This window comes from Chiloscyllium plagiosum, unplaced genomic scaffold, assembly GCF_037043375.1.
Source record: "Chiloscyllium plagiosum isolate Xiang-an unplaced genomic scaffold, Cpla_swu_hap1 HiC_scaffold_50, whole genome shotgun sequence".
Classification (NCBI taxonomy): domain Eukaryota; kingdom Metazoa; phylum Chordata; class Chondrichthyes; order Orectolobiformes; family Hemiscylliidae; genus Chiloscyllium; species Chiloscyllium plagiosum.
Window position 1 is genome coordinate 44,186,661 of NW_028270188.1, and position 14,611 is coordinate 44,201,271.

Consider the following 14,611-nt stretch of genomic DNA (forward strand, 5'->3'; position numbering starts at 1 on the left):
TAAACAAACTCCTCCAGATTTTTTCAACTCCTAACCTGAAATCTCTTTTGCATGAAGTATTCTCAGCACAGTCAAGATATATTTTTAACATCCCGTAAGGCCTCCTAACAGGCTTTTGTTGCCTTTACGTTTATATTTGATCATAGCATTCTTCATTGTGCTTTAATTTCTACCAGTTCTCATAGTGGTGTAATAAACATAAGCCTTCAGATGATTTTGCATGGAGTGCAGGGTTAATAACACATGGCGTCATCACGAATTTATTCGAAATAACTCATTTTAACATTTATAAGCAGTAACACAAATTCTCTTAGCATTTGTTTCAGCATTACCTAAGAATATACTATGGGATTTGTATACCACTATGGCTTTTCCTTTTATTGCTTTGGATGATCCATTTGAGAGTTCACTGTAAAATTCTTAGACAATGTAGCTAATTATCTGGTTAATTTTGAACTTGTTACACCTATGACGTCAATGCCCTAGAACTCATGAGCAAAGAAAATGTGCATAGTTTATTGTTAATATTGAATTAACCAATGATGGGTATCTTTATGGGTTTGTGCCTGTACTTACATGATTTCTTTTGAATAGTTAATAATATCTATGCAGCTGTTCCTCAGTATTATATTTGCCAAGATCAAGTGAAGCCTTTTTTGTCATTTTCAACGTAAGCTATAAATTAAATGACTCTACCTTCATGTAATAGATATATTCTAATGTACAACCAATTGTGAATAAGTATCCTAATTATGAGTTATTTGTGCCCTCTTAACACTCAGGTGTAACATTGTTCACTTGTGTACGACTATCATATTGATTCAAAAAATGCCTTGTAAACATATTCTAACTTATTCTCCCGATTGATTATATCAATCGAAGCATAACAATTATTTGCAAAAATATTTGCTGGCATATTATTTTTCATATCATAATTAGCTCAGATTCAAATAAACGCTAATTGTAAATACATTCCTTATCTATGTGTAATATATCTGTGTTTGAGATCAAATTAAACATGATTGTTAGAATATAATTGATGACATGATACAGATTGATTTAGATAATTATTTTTGTCCACCAAATGCTTTCAGAATATACAAAAAGGGATAAAAATTTGCAGTTGCTGGTGCATGGCGTGCACAATTCTACTGAATAGTTCAAGTCGAATCGAGTTTGAGCGTCTTACTATACAGTATCAATCAATCTGAGGGTTGTTGATATAAATGTTTAACAGCAGAAAGGAGAGAAACACAGTTGAAAGTTAACACATATTCATGCAGGAAGGACATTGCAAACTACTTGCATGACAAGTTTTTAAGATTTGAAAATGTTGTCAAGGTCTAATGGACTGCGTCAGGATTTGCTATAAAGCAGTCTTGCAGAAAAGTAATGCAACAAAAAGTAAGTTGGAGATGATTCGTCTAAGACTGACAGGGTAATTCACCTCGACCTCTTGATAAAGTCTGGCAAGATAATGCTTCTGATCTCTTGTAAGAACAAAAGTTGCCTTCGTTTAAGATCTCATTCGAAAGGCTATCTCAGAGTGTACAGTATTTAGTTAACACAGACACTGCTACTGCCTCTGACTTCTGTGCTTCAATTAATGGAAGGGTGAATTTACAATGTCCTCTTGCTTCGGAAAGGAGCTGACACCCACCCAGTGATAGATATTTGATGATGAATAGGAGCAAAACCAAGAGGGAATGAAACAGACAGAAGGTTGATTTATGATGATAAGTTGGTGGCAGAAAAAAAAAGCATTTTTTTTTCTTTTAGCAAACTGCATGGTGATCGAATGACCTTTGCAAACGGGGATGGTTAACATGTAAACAGGAAACCCACAATGATCATGTAAATGATTCTGTACTTTCCATCAGCTACTTTTGAATGCTGAAGATAATTGCTACAGCTGTGCATTTTAGTTTGTATTGCCTCAAGGCTGTGGTCCACAAAGAAAATAAGCCATTTTAAATGTCACAGTGAGAACTTCACCGACAGGCAATGAATATCTTACCTCTCTGCACGCTGCTTCAGCTTTTGGCAGGTTTGACTGACTTACTTTAAAATTTCAGTGTACTTCTGGTGAACGATGAAAGAGAAATTTGGTCAAGAGAATTCTTAAGTGCTGAATTATTTGTGACGAAGAACTCTACTCTCAAATGACTGTAAATTAAACAGTTTTAGCATATTTCGTGGGTTGTAAAAGGGGAACCGGGTGAAAAGTCAATTTACAGCTCTGGGTCAGTATTCAGTCTTCCATCAAAGTGATGGAAACAGTAATTACGTTAATTATAGAATTGCTATTTGCCAGATCATCCTCTGCCCCTCTGTGCAAACTTATTTTTTCCACTTTGAATTTATGACCGTAGTTATAAGTATTTTCATTGCTGGTATAGGTTCTTTCTATCGTTCCTTCGTTCTTTATTTCTTTCTCCTCCTATTGATTCAAGTTTCTCAATTATCGATTTATATAATTCGTTATTTTGATTTATAGTCATTCCGGAAAAATGATGCTTTCCACACTTCAACCATAAAATCTGTGCTAAGCAGGCAATTTTGTGAAGCTCATCAGAATTGTTTGTAATACACTCTGTTTTATAGTTACTGTCCCTCAGAAAACGTTCCCGCAGATGCCAGCGCATCAGATGGTCTCAATTGGAAACACAGTTAAATTGCATTGTCATACGGGTCAGTTGATTTATGATGCCGTTCTATGGTATAAACAACAGCTGCGAGAACGTTTGCAATTCGTTTACACCGTGGGCAAGCACTTACCTCCAGATGGAAGATTTTCTGGAGAAGTGAACAACAAATCCACTGAGTATTCGCTTGTGATTCGCAATATCCAGAGAAATGATTCTGGTATATATTACTGCTCCAATAGGAAATCGTACATTAACCCCTTAGTATTCGGAAATGGATCAAAAGTCCTCATAACAGGTAAGAATAGCAACAGACTTACAGATTTCACTATCAATAATCAACAACGTTAACTTATATTTTTATGTTATCTCCCAAAATCATCAGGCCGACCCAAAATAATCATTTTGTCTACACCGCTGGATGAAATGTTTCCTTTGGAATTTGTCCCATTGATGTGTTTAGTGAGCAACGTGATATCCGATACTGCTGTCATCGACTGGAATATATCCACTTGGGATGCTAAGGGTTGGTCAGATTTTGTGACAATGAATTCTGCCACGGCATACAGTATCATAAGTCACATCAGAGTTCCAGCAGAAGCGTGGAAATATGATACTGTCTGTACTTGCTCAGTTCAAATCAACTCAACTGCAATTCTTGTCAGTGAAAAGCTCTTATATCAGAGAGGTAAATATTGGACATCACAGTTGATCTTTCGGGTTAATTTGAATATTAGATTTTATTGTGAATAATACGTGCTTTCATCCATTAACGGTGCTCCCTTTCTTTGCATCAATGTCTGAATTTTCAAACAATTACCTCCTTCAGATAACTCAATCGAAATTTAACTTATTGAATGATTATGAGAATCCGTTGAAGTAATGCATGGTCTGACCGTCTTCTGCTTAAAATGGAAAAAGAATGATCTAATTCGAGTTCACTACGTTCTCTGATAATATTTCTGAATTGTTCTCTGTGTTTCATAGCATTCATATCACAGAAATACATAATGTAGCTAAAAACAATCAGTGATTAAAACGAAATTAACATTTATTTAACTGTTCGTTCAAGGATCTTCCAAAATATTTATTTTGATGAAGCTATCACAATATTTGGCTGTCTTTATCCCACGAGTATTTAAGAAATCTGAGTGCTTCATGTCCACGTCAAAAGATGTTGTCCAATACTATCCTATCAAATTATTTCACAAGCCGAGTTCCTCTTTCAGAGCAACAACAAAAGATAGGTTTTTCAATTATTTTAATTGGTTCAAACATTATCTTCTCGTCTCACTACAGTAAATCATTTTCTTGAATGTTCTCCACTGCATGTATATACATTTGCAATTGAGCAGCATATCGGTCCATCATGCTTAAAGTTTGAGTAAATCAATATTCGTTTGGCGTAATCCATCACTTGTTATTTTGCTTTGCAACTCTGTGTTTGCTGATGTAAACTTTTATCCTTCACTTTGGTCCTTATCAGCCTATGTGAATTTACATAATTTGAACTTTTTTTCCACATAGCGCCAATCACCTGCTATTGGGAAAAAAAGAGTCCACAAAATATTTCATCCAACAGAGATAATTAAGGATTATTTAGTTGAATATAGTTGTGGAAAGCAAAATGGGCTTTGGATAAAGATTTTGACTTCAAATCACCATTCAAGTCATGAAAAGTTATAAATTGGGGCGAGGACTGGTTGTGAGGGATGTAAATATTTATGGAACTGATGTCAAAAATATTTCAGATAGCATTTCTAAGCGAACACTTTAAGATTAAATGATGAAAGGCGATGTGAACTTTATGTAATTCAATAAATTTGTGCCTCACACATCAATATCTTCACACTTCAAAATCTTCACCCTTCTCAACAGACACAAATTATTGTTTGTTACGGAAAATATAAAACTGGCAATATGGATGAAACGATGTGCAACAGAAACGAGAAAAGCAGCTGTTGTTTGGAACAGATAAACAGATGTAGAAGTACAAACAGACGTTTAGATTTTGCGTTAATACAGCAATTTGTAGAAATTTGCAAATGTACATTCTGCCGAACAGGATGATACTTGCAAAGTTCTGTTGTTCTATAAAACGGACACCAGTAAGATCACATGGAATGCAGGGAGAGTTAGACATTTGGAAACATAATTGGCCTGAATGTAGAAAAGAGAGTCTCGCGGTGGATGGTTGATTTTTGAATTGAAGGCCTGTGACAATTGGTGTGCCACAAGGATTGGTGCTATGTCCCCTGCTTTTTTTTCCATTTAGGTAAATGATTTGGATGCGAACATAGGAGGCATGATTAGTAGATGTTCAGATGTCACCAAAGTTGTTGGTGTAGTGGACAACCAAGAAGGTTAACTCAATGTACAATTGGACTTTGGTCAAATGGGCTAATGGGTTAAGGAGTGGCAGATGGAGTTCAATTTAGATAAAGATGACGTGCTGCATTTTTGTAGGCAAACCAGGGAGGGACTTATACAGATAATGGTAAGGTCCTGTGAGTGTTGCTGAACAAAGAACGTTGAAGTGCAGGTTCACAACTACTGAAAATGGGAATCGTGCATAGAGAGGATTGTAAAGAAGGCTTTTGATCTACTTGTGAGTTAGTACACTGCGTCTAGTAATTGAAAATAATATTGCACCTGTACACGACATTGTTTAGGCCACATTTGGAATACTCCCTTCTATTCTGATCTCTCTGATGAAGAGAGGCTGTGCGAAACTGGCAGTGAAGGCAGTGCAATGTTCCTCCTGCAACATGTATGAGGTGAGGGATGCCATCGACGTCCCTGCCGATTACACTTACAGGAAGTGCACCCATCTCCAGCTCCTCCAAGACCGTGTTAGGGAACTGGAGCTGGAGTTGGATGAACTTCGGATCATTCGGGAGACAGAGGGGGTCATAGATCAGAGTTATAGGGAAGTAGTAACTCCAAAGATGGCAGATAGATGGGTTACAGTGAGGGGGACTGGGAGGAAGCAGCCAGTGCAGGGCCCTCCTGCGGCCATTCCCCTCAAGAACAAGTATACCGTTTTGGATACTTGTGGGGGGGATGACTTACCAGGGGTAAGTAACGGGGCTCAGGTCTCTGGCACGGAGACTGTCCAGTTACTCAGAAGGGAAGGGTGAAGAAGAGCAGAGCAGTAGTAATTGGGGACTCGATAGTTCGTGGCACAGATAGGCGGTTTTGTGGGAACGAGAGAGACTCACGTTTGGTATGTTGCCTCCCAGGTGCAAGGGTACGTGATGTCTCTGATCGTGTTTTCCGGGTCCTGGAGGGGGAGGGGGAGCAACCCGAAGTCGTGGTCCACATTGGCACCAACGACATAGGTAGGAGGAGTGCTGAGGATGTTAGACAGGCTTTCAGGGAGCTAGGTTGGAAGCTCGGAGTTAGAACAAACAGAGTTGTTGTCTCTGGTTTGTTACCCGTGCCACGTGATAGAGATTCGAGGAATAGGGAGAGAGAACAATTAAATGCGTGGCTTCAGGGATGGTGCAGGAGGGAGGGGTTCCAGTTTTTGGATAACTGGGGTTCTTTCTGGGGACGGTGGGACCTCTATAAACAGGATGGTCTACACCTGAACCTGAGGGGAACCAGTATCCTTGGGGGGAGGTTTGCTAGTGCTCTCGGGGGGGGTTTAAACTAACTCGGCAGGGGCATGGGAACCCAGATTGTAGCTTCAGGGTGCAGGGCCTGGAGTGTAGGGAGGTGAGGAACATGGCATCAATTTCCAAGGAGGGTGCCTGTAAACAGGGAAGTGGCTTGAAGTGTGTATACTTCAATGCAAGAAGTATACGAAATAAGGTAGGTGAACTTGCAGCGTTGGTTGGTACCTGGGACTTCGATGTTGTGGCTATTACGGAGACATGGCTAGAACAGGGACAGGATTGGCTGTTGCAGGTTCCAGGATTTAAATGTTTTAGTAGGGTCAGAGGTGGGAGTAAAAGAGGGGGAGGTGTGGCATTGCTTGTTAAAGATAGTATTACAGCGGTGGAAAGGACGATGGATGAGGACTTGCCATCTGAGGTAGTTTGGGCTGAGGTTAGGAATAGGAAAGGTGAGGTCACCCTGTTAGGAGTCTTTTACAGGCCTCCTAATAGTCCTAGAATCATTGAAGAAAGGATTGGGAAGGTGATTCAGGAGATGAGTGACAGTAATAGGGTGGTTGTTATGGGGGACTTTAACTTTCCTGATATTGATTGGGAAAGCTATAGCTCAAGTTCGTTAGATGGGTCAGTGTTTGTTCAATGTGTGCAGGAGAGTTTCCTGACACAATATGTAGACAGGCCAACAAGAGGTGAGGCCATACTGGATTTGGTTCTGGGTAACGAACCAGGCCAGGTGTTAGAATTAGAGGTAGGTGAGCACTTTGGGGATAGTGACCATAATTCGGTGATTTTTACACTCGTGATGGAGAGGGATAAGTGTGTACTATAGGGCAAGAATTATAGCTGGGGTAAGGGAAATTATGATGCGGTGAGGCATGACTTAGGATGTGTGGCTTGGAAAAGTAGACTCCAAGGCAAGAGTGTAAATGATATGTGGAATTTGTTCAAGGGGCAACTATTGAGTGTCCTTGATAATTATGTACCTGTCAGGCAGGAAGGAAAGGGTCGTGCGAGGGAGCCGTGGTTTAATAAGGAATTGGAATCCCTTGTTAAATGGAAGAGGGCGGCCTATCTCAAGATGAGACGTGAAGGTTCAATTGGGGCGATTGAGAGTTATAGGGTAGCCAGGAAGGACCTGAAGAGAGAGCTAAAAGCAGCAAGGAGGGGACATGAAAGGTCCTTAGCCGATAGGATTAGGGAAAACCCTAAGGCTTTCTATAGGTATGTTAGGAATAAAAGAATGACTAGGGTAGGAATAGGTCCAGTCAAGGATAGTAGGGGGAAGTTGCGTGTGGAGGCGGAAGAGATTGGGGAGACACTGAATGAATACTTTTCTTCAGTATTTACTCAGGAACAGGGCATTGTTGTCGATGAGAATACTGAGTCACAAATAAGTAGAATGGATGGCTTTGAGGTATGTAGAGAAGAGGTGTTGGAAATCCTGGAAAAGGTGAAAATAGATAAGTCCCCTGGGCCTGATGGCATTTATCCTAGGATTCTCTGGGAAGCAAGGGAGGAGATTGCAGAGCCATTGGCCTTGATTTTTATGTCCTCTTTGTCTACAGGAGTAGTCCCAGAAGACTGGAGGATAGCAAATGTGGTTCCCTTGTTCAAAAAGGGAAGTAGGGATAGCCCTAGTAACTATAGGCCGGTGAGTCTCACTTCTGTTGTGGGCAAAGTCTTAGAGAGAATTGTAAGGGATAGGATTTATGCACATCTGGATAGGAATAATGTGATCAAGGATAGTCAGCATGGTTTTGTGAAGGGCAAGTCGTGCCTCACAAACCTTATTGAATTCTTTGAAAAGGTGACGAAGGAGGTTGATGAGGGGAAAGCGGTAGATGTGGTATATATGGATTTTAGTAAGGCGTTTGATAAGGTTCCCCATGGTAGGCTACTGCAGAAAATACGGAGATATGGCATTGAGGGTGAGTTGGAGGTTTGGATTAGGAATTGGCTGGATGGAAGAAGACAGAGGGTAGTAGTTGATGGCAAAGTTTCTTCATGGAGTGCCGTCACTAGCGGTGTTCCGCAAGGATCTGTTTTGGGACCATTGCTGTTTGTCATTTTTATAAATGACCTGGAAGAGGGGTTAGAAGGTTGGGTGAGCAAGTTTGCGGATGATACGAAAGTCGGAGGAGTTGTTGACAGTGAGGAAGCATGTGGCAGGTTACAGCAGGATATAGAGAAGCTGCAGAGCTGGGCAGAAAGGTGGCAGATGGAATTCAATGTAGCTAAGTGCGAGGTGATTCACTTTGGGAAGAATAACAAAAAGATGGGGTACTGGGCTAATGGTCGGATACTTGGTAGTGTGGATGAGCAGAGGGATCTTGGTGTCCATGTACACAGATCTCTGAAAGTTGCCACCCAGGTAAATAGTGCGGTGAGGAAGGCATATGGCATACTGGCTTTTATTGGTAGAGGAATTGAGTTCCGGAGTCCTGAGGTCATGATGCAGTTGTATAAGACTCTGGTACGGCCGCATCTGGAATATTGTGTGCAGTTTTGGTCGCCATACTATAGGAAGGATGTGGAGGCATTGGAACGGGTGCAGAGGAGGTTTACCAGGATGTTGCCTGGTATGGAAGGAAAATCGTATGAGGAAAGACTGAGGCACTTGGGGCTGTTTTCACTAGAGAAAAGAAGGTTTAGGGGTGACTTGATTGAGGTGTACAAGATGATTAGGGGGTTAGATAGGGTCGACAGTATGAACCTTTTCCCGCGTATTGAGTCGGGTATTACAAGGGGGCATAGCTTTAAATTAAGGGGGGGTAGATATAGGACTGATGTTAGGGGTAGGTTCTTCACTCAGCGAGTCGTTAGTTCATGGAATTCCCTGCCAGTAACAGTGGTGGACTCTCCCTCTTTATGGGCATTTAAGAGGGCATTGGATAGGTATATGGAGGATAGTGGGTTAGTGTAGTTTAGGTGGGCTTGGATCGGCGCAACATCGAGGGCCCAAGGGCCTGTACTGCGCTGTATTCTTCTATGTTCTATGTTCTATGAAACTTTAAAAAGTTCAGAAAAGATTTGCAAGGAAGGTTCCGTGTTTGAAGAGTTTGAGCTATAGGTAAAGTATTAATGGTTGTGGTTGATGTTGCCTGGAGTGTCCGAGGTAGAGAGGTGATCATTCAGAAGTTTATAAAATCATGAAGGACATGTGGCGAGTGAAGACCCAAGGTCTTTTCTACAGAGTAGGGGAAAAGGTTTAAGTTGAGAGGAGATAGATTGAAAAGGGACTGAGAGGTAACTTATTCATGCAGAGGATCATGGGTATATGGAGTGAGTTACCCGAGGAAATGGTGGACGCTGCTACAATTACAATATCTAAAAGCCATCATGAGGGTTATATGAATAGCAACGTTTAGAGGGATATGGGCCAGATGCTGGCAAAATAAGACTGGATTAAAGTGGGTGTATGGATAGCATGGACAAGTTCGAAAGAACGGCCTCTTTATGTGTTGTACATCTGTATGACTCTACGATTCTGCGATTGTTTCTTTCCAGGCATGCCTCTCCTTCCTTTTTTCTCTCTCCATGTTTCCGTCTGTCTTCGATTTAATTTAATTCAGGACAAATATGAGTTGCACAATCGAGCCAGAATCGCCAGCTATTTTTGCATTGATGCGTCTCCTGAGCTGTCATTAGCATCCGTTGTTAATGTGCATTTTAGCTGTATCTCTGTCTTCCTTAGAACCACCACACATCACTTGCCTTTTGATGTTTCCTGGGGCTATAATGGTGATGCTTGTCCTTGTCGTGATGCTTACTGTTTTCATGGGATGCCGCTGCAGGAATTGTGACTTAGGTAGGATGTGTCCTTTAATGCTACAAATTATTCATGTTCTTGTGTTCTTCTATTCTTACCTCAAGGAACCTAATTAGTGCAATGTAATTTTAAAATGATCTAACTGATTTCGTTACATCAGGTAACTGGAACACCAGTGAGAAATCAGAATTTCGAACACATGTTGCAAAGCAAGAGGTAAGTGCATGAAAATTGATTTTCGTTTTCTCATCAAAATGTGTAAATCCTTACACTAGTTTTATGGAACTTTTGACAGAAACGATTATCGTGATAGATTTATAATCAATGCAAGATGCCACTATTTATCATTTTACAAAGGGACAAATAAGCTGAAGAGCAGGGCTAAGAGGTGGCAAATGGAAGTTAATGCAGAAAAGTGTGAAGTGATTCACATTGGAAAGAGCAAAAGACGTGCAGAGTACTGGACTAATTATAAGACTCGTGGTAGTGTGGGTGAGCAGAGAGACCTCGGAGTCCATGCACATAGATCCCTGGAAGTTGCAACCCAGATTGATCGGGTTTTTAAGACGGCATACGGTGTGTTAGCCTTTATTAGTAGACCATTGGGTTATAGAACCATGAGTTCATGCTGCAGCTGCGTAAAACTCTGATGCGGCAGCACTTGGAGGATTGTGGACAGTTCTGGTCGCCTCATTATAGGAAGGATGTGGAAGCTTTAGAAAGGTTTCAGAGGAGATTTACTCGGCTGTTGTCTAGAACAAAGAGAAGTTCTTACGATGAAAGACTGAGGAATTTGAAGCTGTTTTCGTTGGAGAGAAGAAGGTTGAGAGGTGACTTAATTGAGACATATAAAATAATGAGAGGGTAAGACAGGGTGGACAGTGAGAGCTATTTTCCTCAGATGGTGATTTAGATTAGATTACAGTGTGGAAACAGGCCCTTTGGCCCAACAATTCCACACCGACCCGCCGAAGCGAAACCCACCCATATCCCTACATTTACCCCTTACCTAACACTACAGGCAATTTAGTACGGCCAATTTACCTGACCCTGCACATCTTTGGTGGGAGGAAACCCATGCAGACACGGGGAGAACGTGCAAACTCCAGTCAGTCGCCTGAGGCGGGAATTGAACCCGGGTCTCTGGCGCTGTGAGGCAGCAGTGCTAACCACTGTGCCACCGTGCCGTGATGGCTAGCATGACGGTGCAGAGATTTAAATTGTGGGTTGGCAGATATAGGACAGATATCAGAGTTAGTTTATTTATTCAGAGACTAAATAGGGGCATGGAATACATTGCCTTGCAACAGTAGTAAACTCGCCATCTTTATTGGCATTTCAATGTTCATTGGATAGTCATATGGATGAAAATGGAATAGCGTAGCTTAGGTGGACTTCAGAAACGTTTCACAGATCAGTGCAGCATCAAAGTTCAAAGGGACTGTACTGCGCTGTAATGTTCTGTGTTCTATGTTCTCTGAAAGCAAATGAAAATGGAAATTTTAATACTTAATATCTGCAGTTATATATAATTACAATATGCATATTCTATGCAAAGACTGCAGGATAAAAAGAAATTGTATTCTGAGAACAGCCAATACAGATATCGAGATCATGTACGGAAGAACAATAGCATGATCTAGCTGTAATGATTGGTTTGTTTAAAACATGTCTATGGATAGAAGTGAGAATCATTTGCTCTGTTCTGGGTTTGTGCCAAGCGGTAAAAAGGCTTAAAATAAGCTCATGCATGAGTACAGACATGACACATTGAGCGGCATGGATATCTGGAAAATACTCATCCATTTCTTCTTATCTGTTGAAATTAATTGGAAATAACAACGGCTGTATGGAGATAAAGATACTTCCAACTGAAGGGTTATAAGGTGGAATTGTGGTATTGCTGCCCACTGTTCATTTATTTCTCAGATAATAACCGTTTTTGATTTATTCCCCAGACTCTTTATGCTCACTTGGCTTTTACTGAAGATCCAATACTTTGATAGGACGAATACTCGTGAATTGAAGCACATGCACGTTGATTTCTGACATTGCACTTCAGTGAGACACGCTTTTCACTCATAAGTGAATAAGCCATTTCTCGAATCTGTGCTGTGTCCATTTGCCCGGAAATGGAACTTTAATTTAGAAGAGCGACTGACACAGTGAAACCTGAAGCATGAATCCATACTCCCTCCAGAAGATTTCATTACCTCTGCCCAATGCAATACACAATTGCCATTAGTGACTTACCAATTTGAAGCTGGAATGACCAAAATAGAAAAGATTCAGCCACTATTGAGAAAGGTTTTGTTTTGTGTTATTAGATTCTTTAACCTTTGCTGGTAAGACGACCATTTATTAAGAATCCAAAATGGCTAATCAGAAAGTGAGCCCATGTTTCTTGTATGTGCTGTAGATTTTGTGATAAAGGTGCTGTCAAAGTGCCATTAAAGCGTATGTTGAATGCATTGAGTGTTAAACTGACGGTAGTGGGAAGAATAACAGTATATTTCCAGGTTATTGCTAACAGAAATTTGGACTGAGGCGCCCAAATTCTTGTGCCTCTCAGCTTTTATTCTTTTTATTGGGTAGAAATTGCGATTTGGGTTTTTTTTAATGACGTTGGCGAGAGATTTCTGTATATGCTTTCGATACCTTGCTGCCTTTATCATGGTGATAGAGGAGTGCATTTAAAATATGCACGTTAATCAAACGATTTTCTTAAGCATAAACACAACCTGTCCAATAACATCTTTGGAGAATGAAGCAGAATTAACTTTTCGAATCGGTTATGAATTCCTTTTTTCCAGGACTCACAGAGGTTAATGAATAGTTATTTTTTGAGCTGTTGATGGAGGCAAAAGAGGCGCAACATCAACAGTTTTCAGAACAAAAGATAAAAAAAAAAAATTACTCATAGCGAAGTCGGAATGGAGAGGGAAATTCGGTATAAATAAGGTATGATAAAGCGAAAATAGGTTCTGTCTGTGATAAGCAAAGTCAAAAAGGTACACAAAAGATGCAACTATTCTGCCTGTAAGAAAGTCCCCAACTTTCCAGTTACTTGTCACAAACTCTCTTCCCAGTCAAACAGATTCTTTAATAAATACAATAAATAAAACTGTAAGCAGCAGAATGTAAACCAACAAAATTTATGTGCTATATTCCATAGCATAAAATTCATTTATGTAACATTATTATGTGTATGCCACATTTTTAAAACATTAACAAGTGAGTACATACTGCCTGATATCCCCCAATATAATCTCCAGTTCTGTATGGAATAACCAGTAAAATGTTTGCTTGAGGAGAATGGTAGACTGAAGAATATATGAGAGTATGAATTGTGGTTTAATTCATTCTGACACTGTGGCCAACAACATCTAATTGACACGCATTCAACGTCTGGGTAACAGTTTTCACCTTGATCTATCATCATTAAAGTAAAGCTAATACTGAAAATATGAGAATTTTCTCAGCTATAATCTATTCCATATTTACTGTTTTGACAAACTACACTGTGATAGCTAGGCTGGTGCAAACCAATTCAAGATTATTATCATGTTCCCTCCTCCTCCCCTTAATGACACTCAGCTTTGGTGTTTATATCAACAAGTGCCACAATCTGACTTTTGCAGTTACATCATTCAGAACGAAGCAGACCACTTAGTTCTGGTCCTAAAGATACGTCTGATAACAACTATTGCATTCCCTTCCGCAAAGCATTTTCTGTGCTGTTGCTCACTTCAAAGTTTCTTCCAAGCATTCAACACTTGTGATTCAATTTCATGTGCAATTTACAAATCAGAACTTGAATCTGATGGGGAAGTTATTCACTATTTGTTCAAATTCAAACTTGCCATTATAAAACGTTATTGAGACAGATGCAGACCATTGGTCTTTTCATTTATGTGATGGATGGCAAAGGCTTTCATTGCTTCTTTGTAACTTCCTTTAAAATTGTTTTTTTTTTAACTTTAAAGATTCGCATGCATTTTATCCTCTCTGTTAATTGTCATGATGCTGTGGGTTTGAGAGGTTATTATTATAGTTGAAGACATCTTTTTCACCGTCCAACGTTGAATCTATATGATTAACATCAATTACAAAAAGCAAGTGGTATGATGATGGCCCTAAAAGTTCACGACTATTATCAAGCTCTGATGGTCAATAAAAAATGTTTCGACACATATCAACTGCTTCCACCAACTAAATAATTGTTGAATAAAAAATGTCATAATGTCTTGGATTATATCGTTTGCTTTTATTGGGATGCATCGTCCAACTAAAACTATCAAATCATTTCCCCACATACCACTTTTATTAAATCAGCCATCTTTCAAAACATTCAATTCAGTTCACTGAAGTATCTCTTGTATTAAGTACTCAATTGAGATTAACACCTGCAGTTGCAAATTTCCCTGAAATAAGATTTACCTGAATTGTAAATGAATGGGCCATTATCGATTAAGAGAAATCACAGTTTATTCTTCGGGTAGGGTGACCCTTCCTAGGTTCTAAGGTTGGGTCACTGAATCCGAAATGTGAACTCTGATTCCTCTTCACAAATGTTT

General features: G+C 39.8%; 1 protein-coding gene across 1 annotated transcript; it reads left to right on the forward strand.

The window, feature by feature from the left end:
* The first annotated feature begins 1,873 nt into the window (after positions 1 to 1,873).
* Positions 1,874 to 14,286, forward strand: LOC122552145 (immunoglobulin lambda-1 light chain-like). The gene is made up of 6 exons (XM_043694642.2): positions 1,874 to 2,047; positions 2,605 to 2,943; positions 3,031 to 3,333; positions 9,960 to 10,073; positions 10,195 to 10,250; positions 11,993 to 14,286. The coding sequence occupies exons 1-6, from the start codon at positions 2,005 to 2,007 to the stop codon at positions 12,035 to 12,037; spliced, it is 900 nt and encodes a 299-aa protein (XP_043550577.2). The 5' UTR covers positions 1,874 to 2,004; the 3' UTR covers positions 12,038 to 14,286.
* The last annotated feature ends 325 nt before the right edge of the window (positions 14,287 to 14,611 follow it).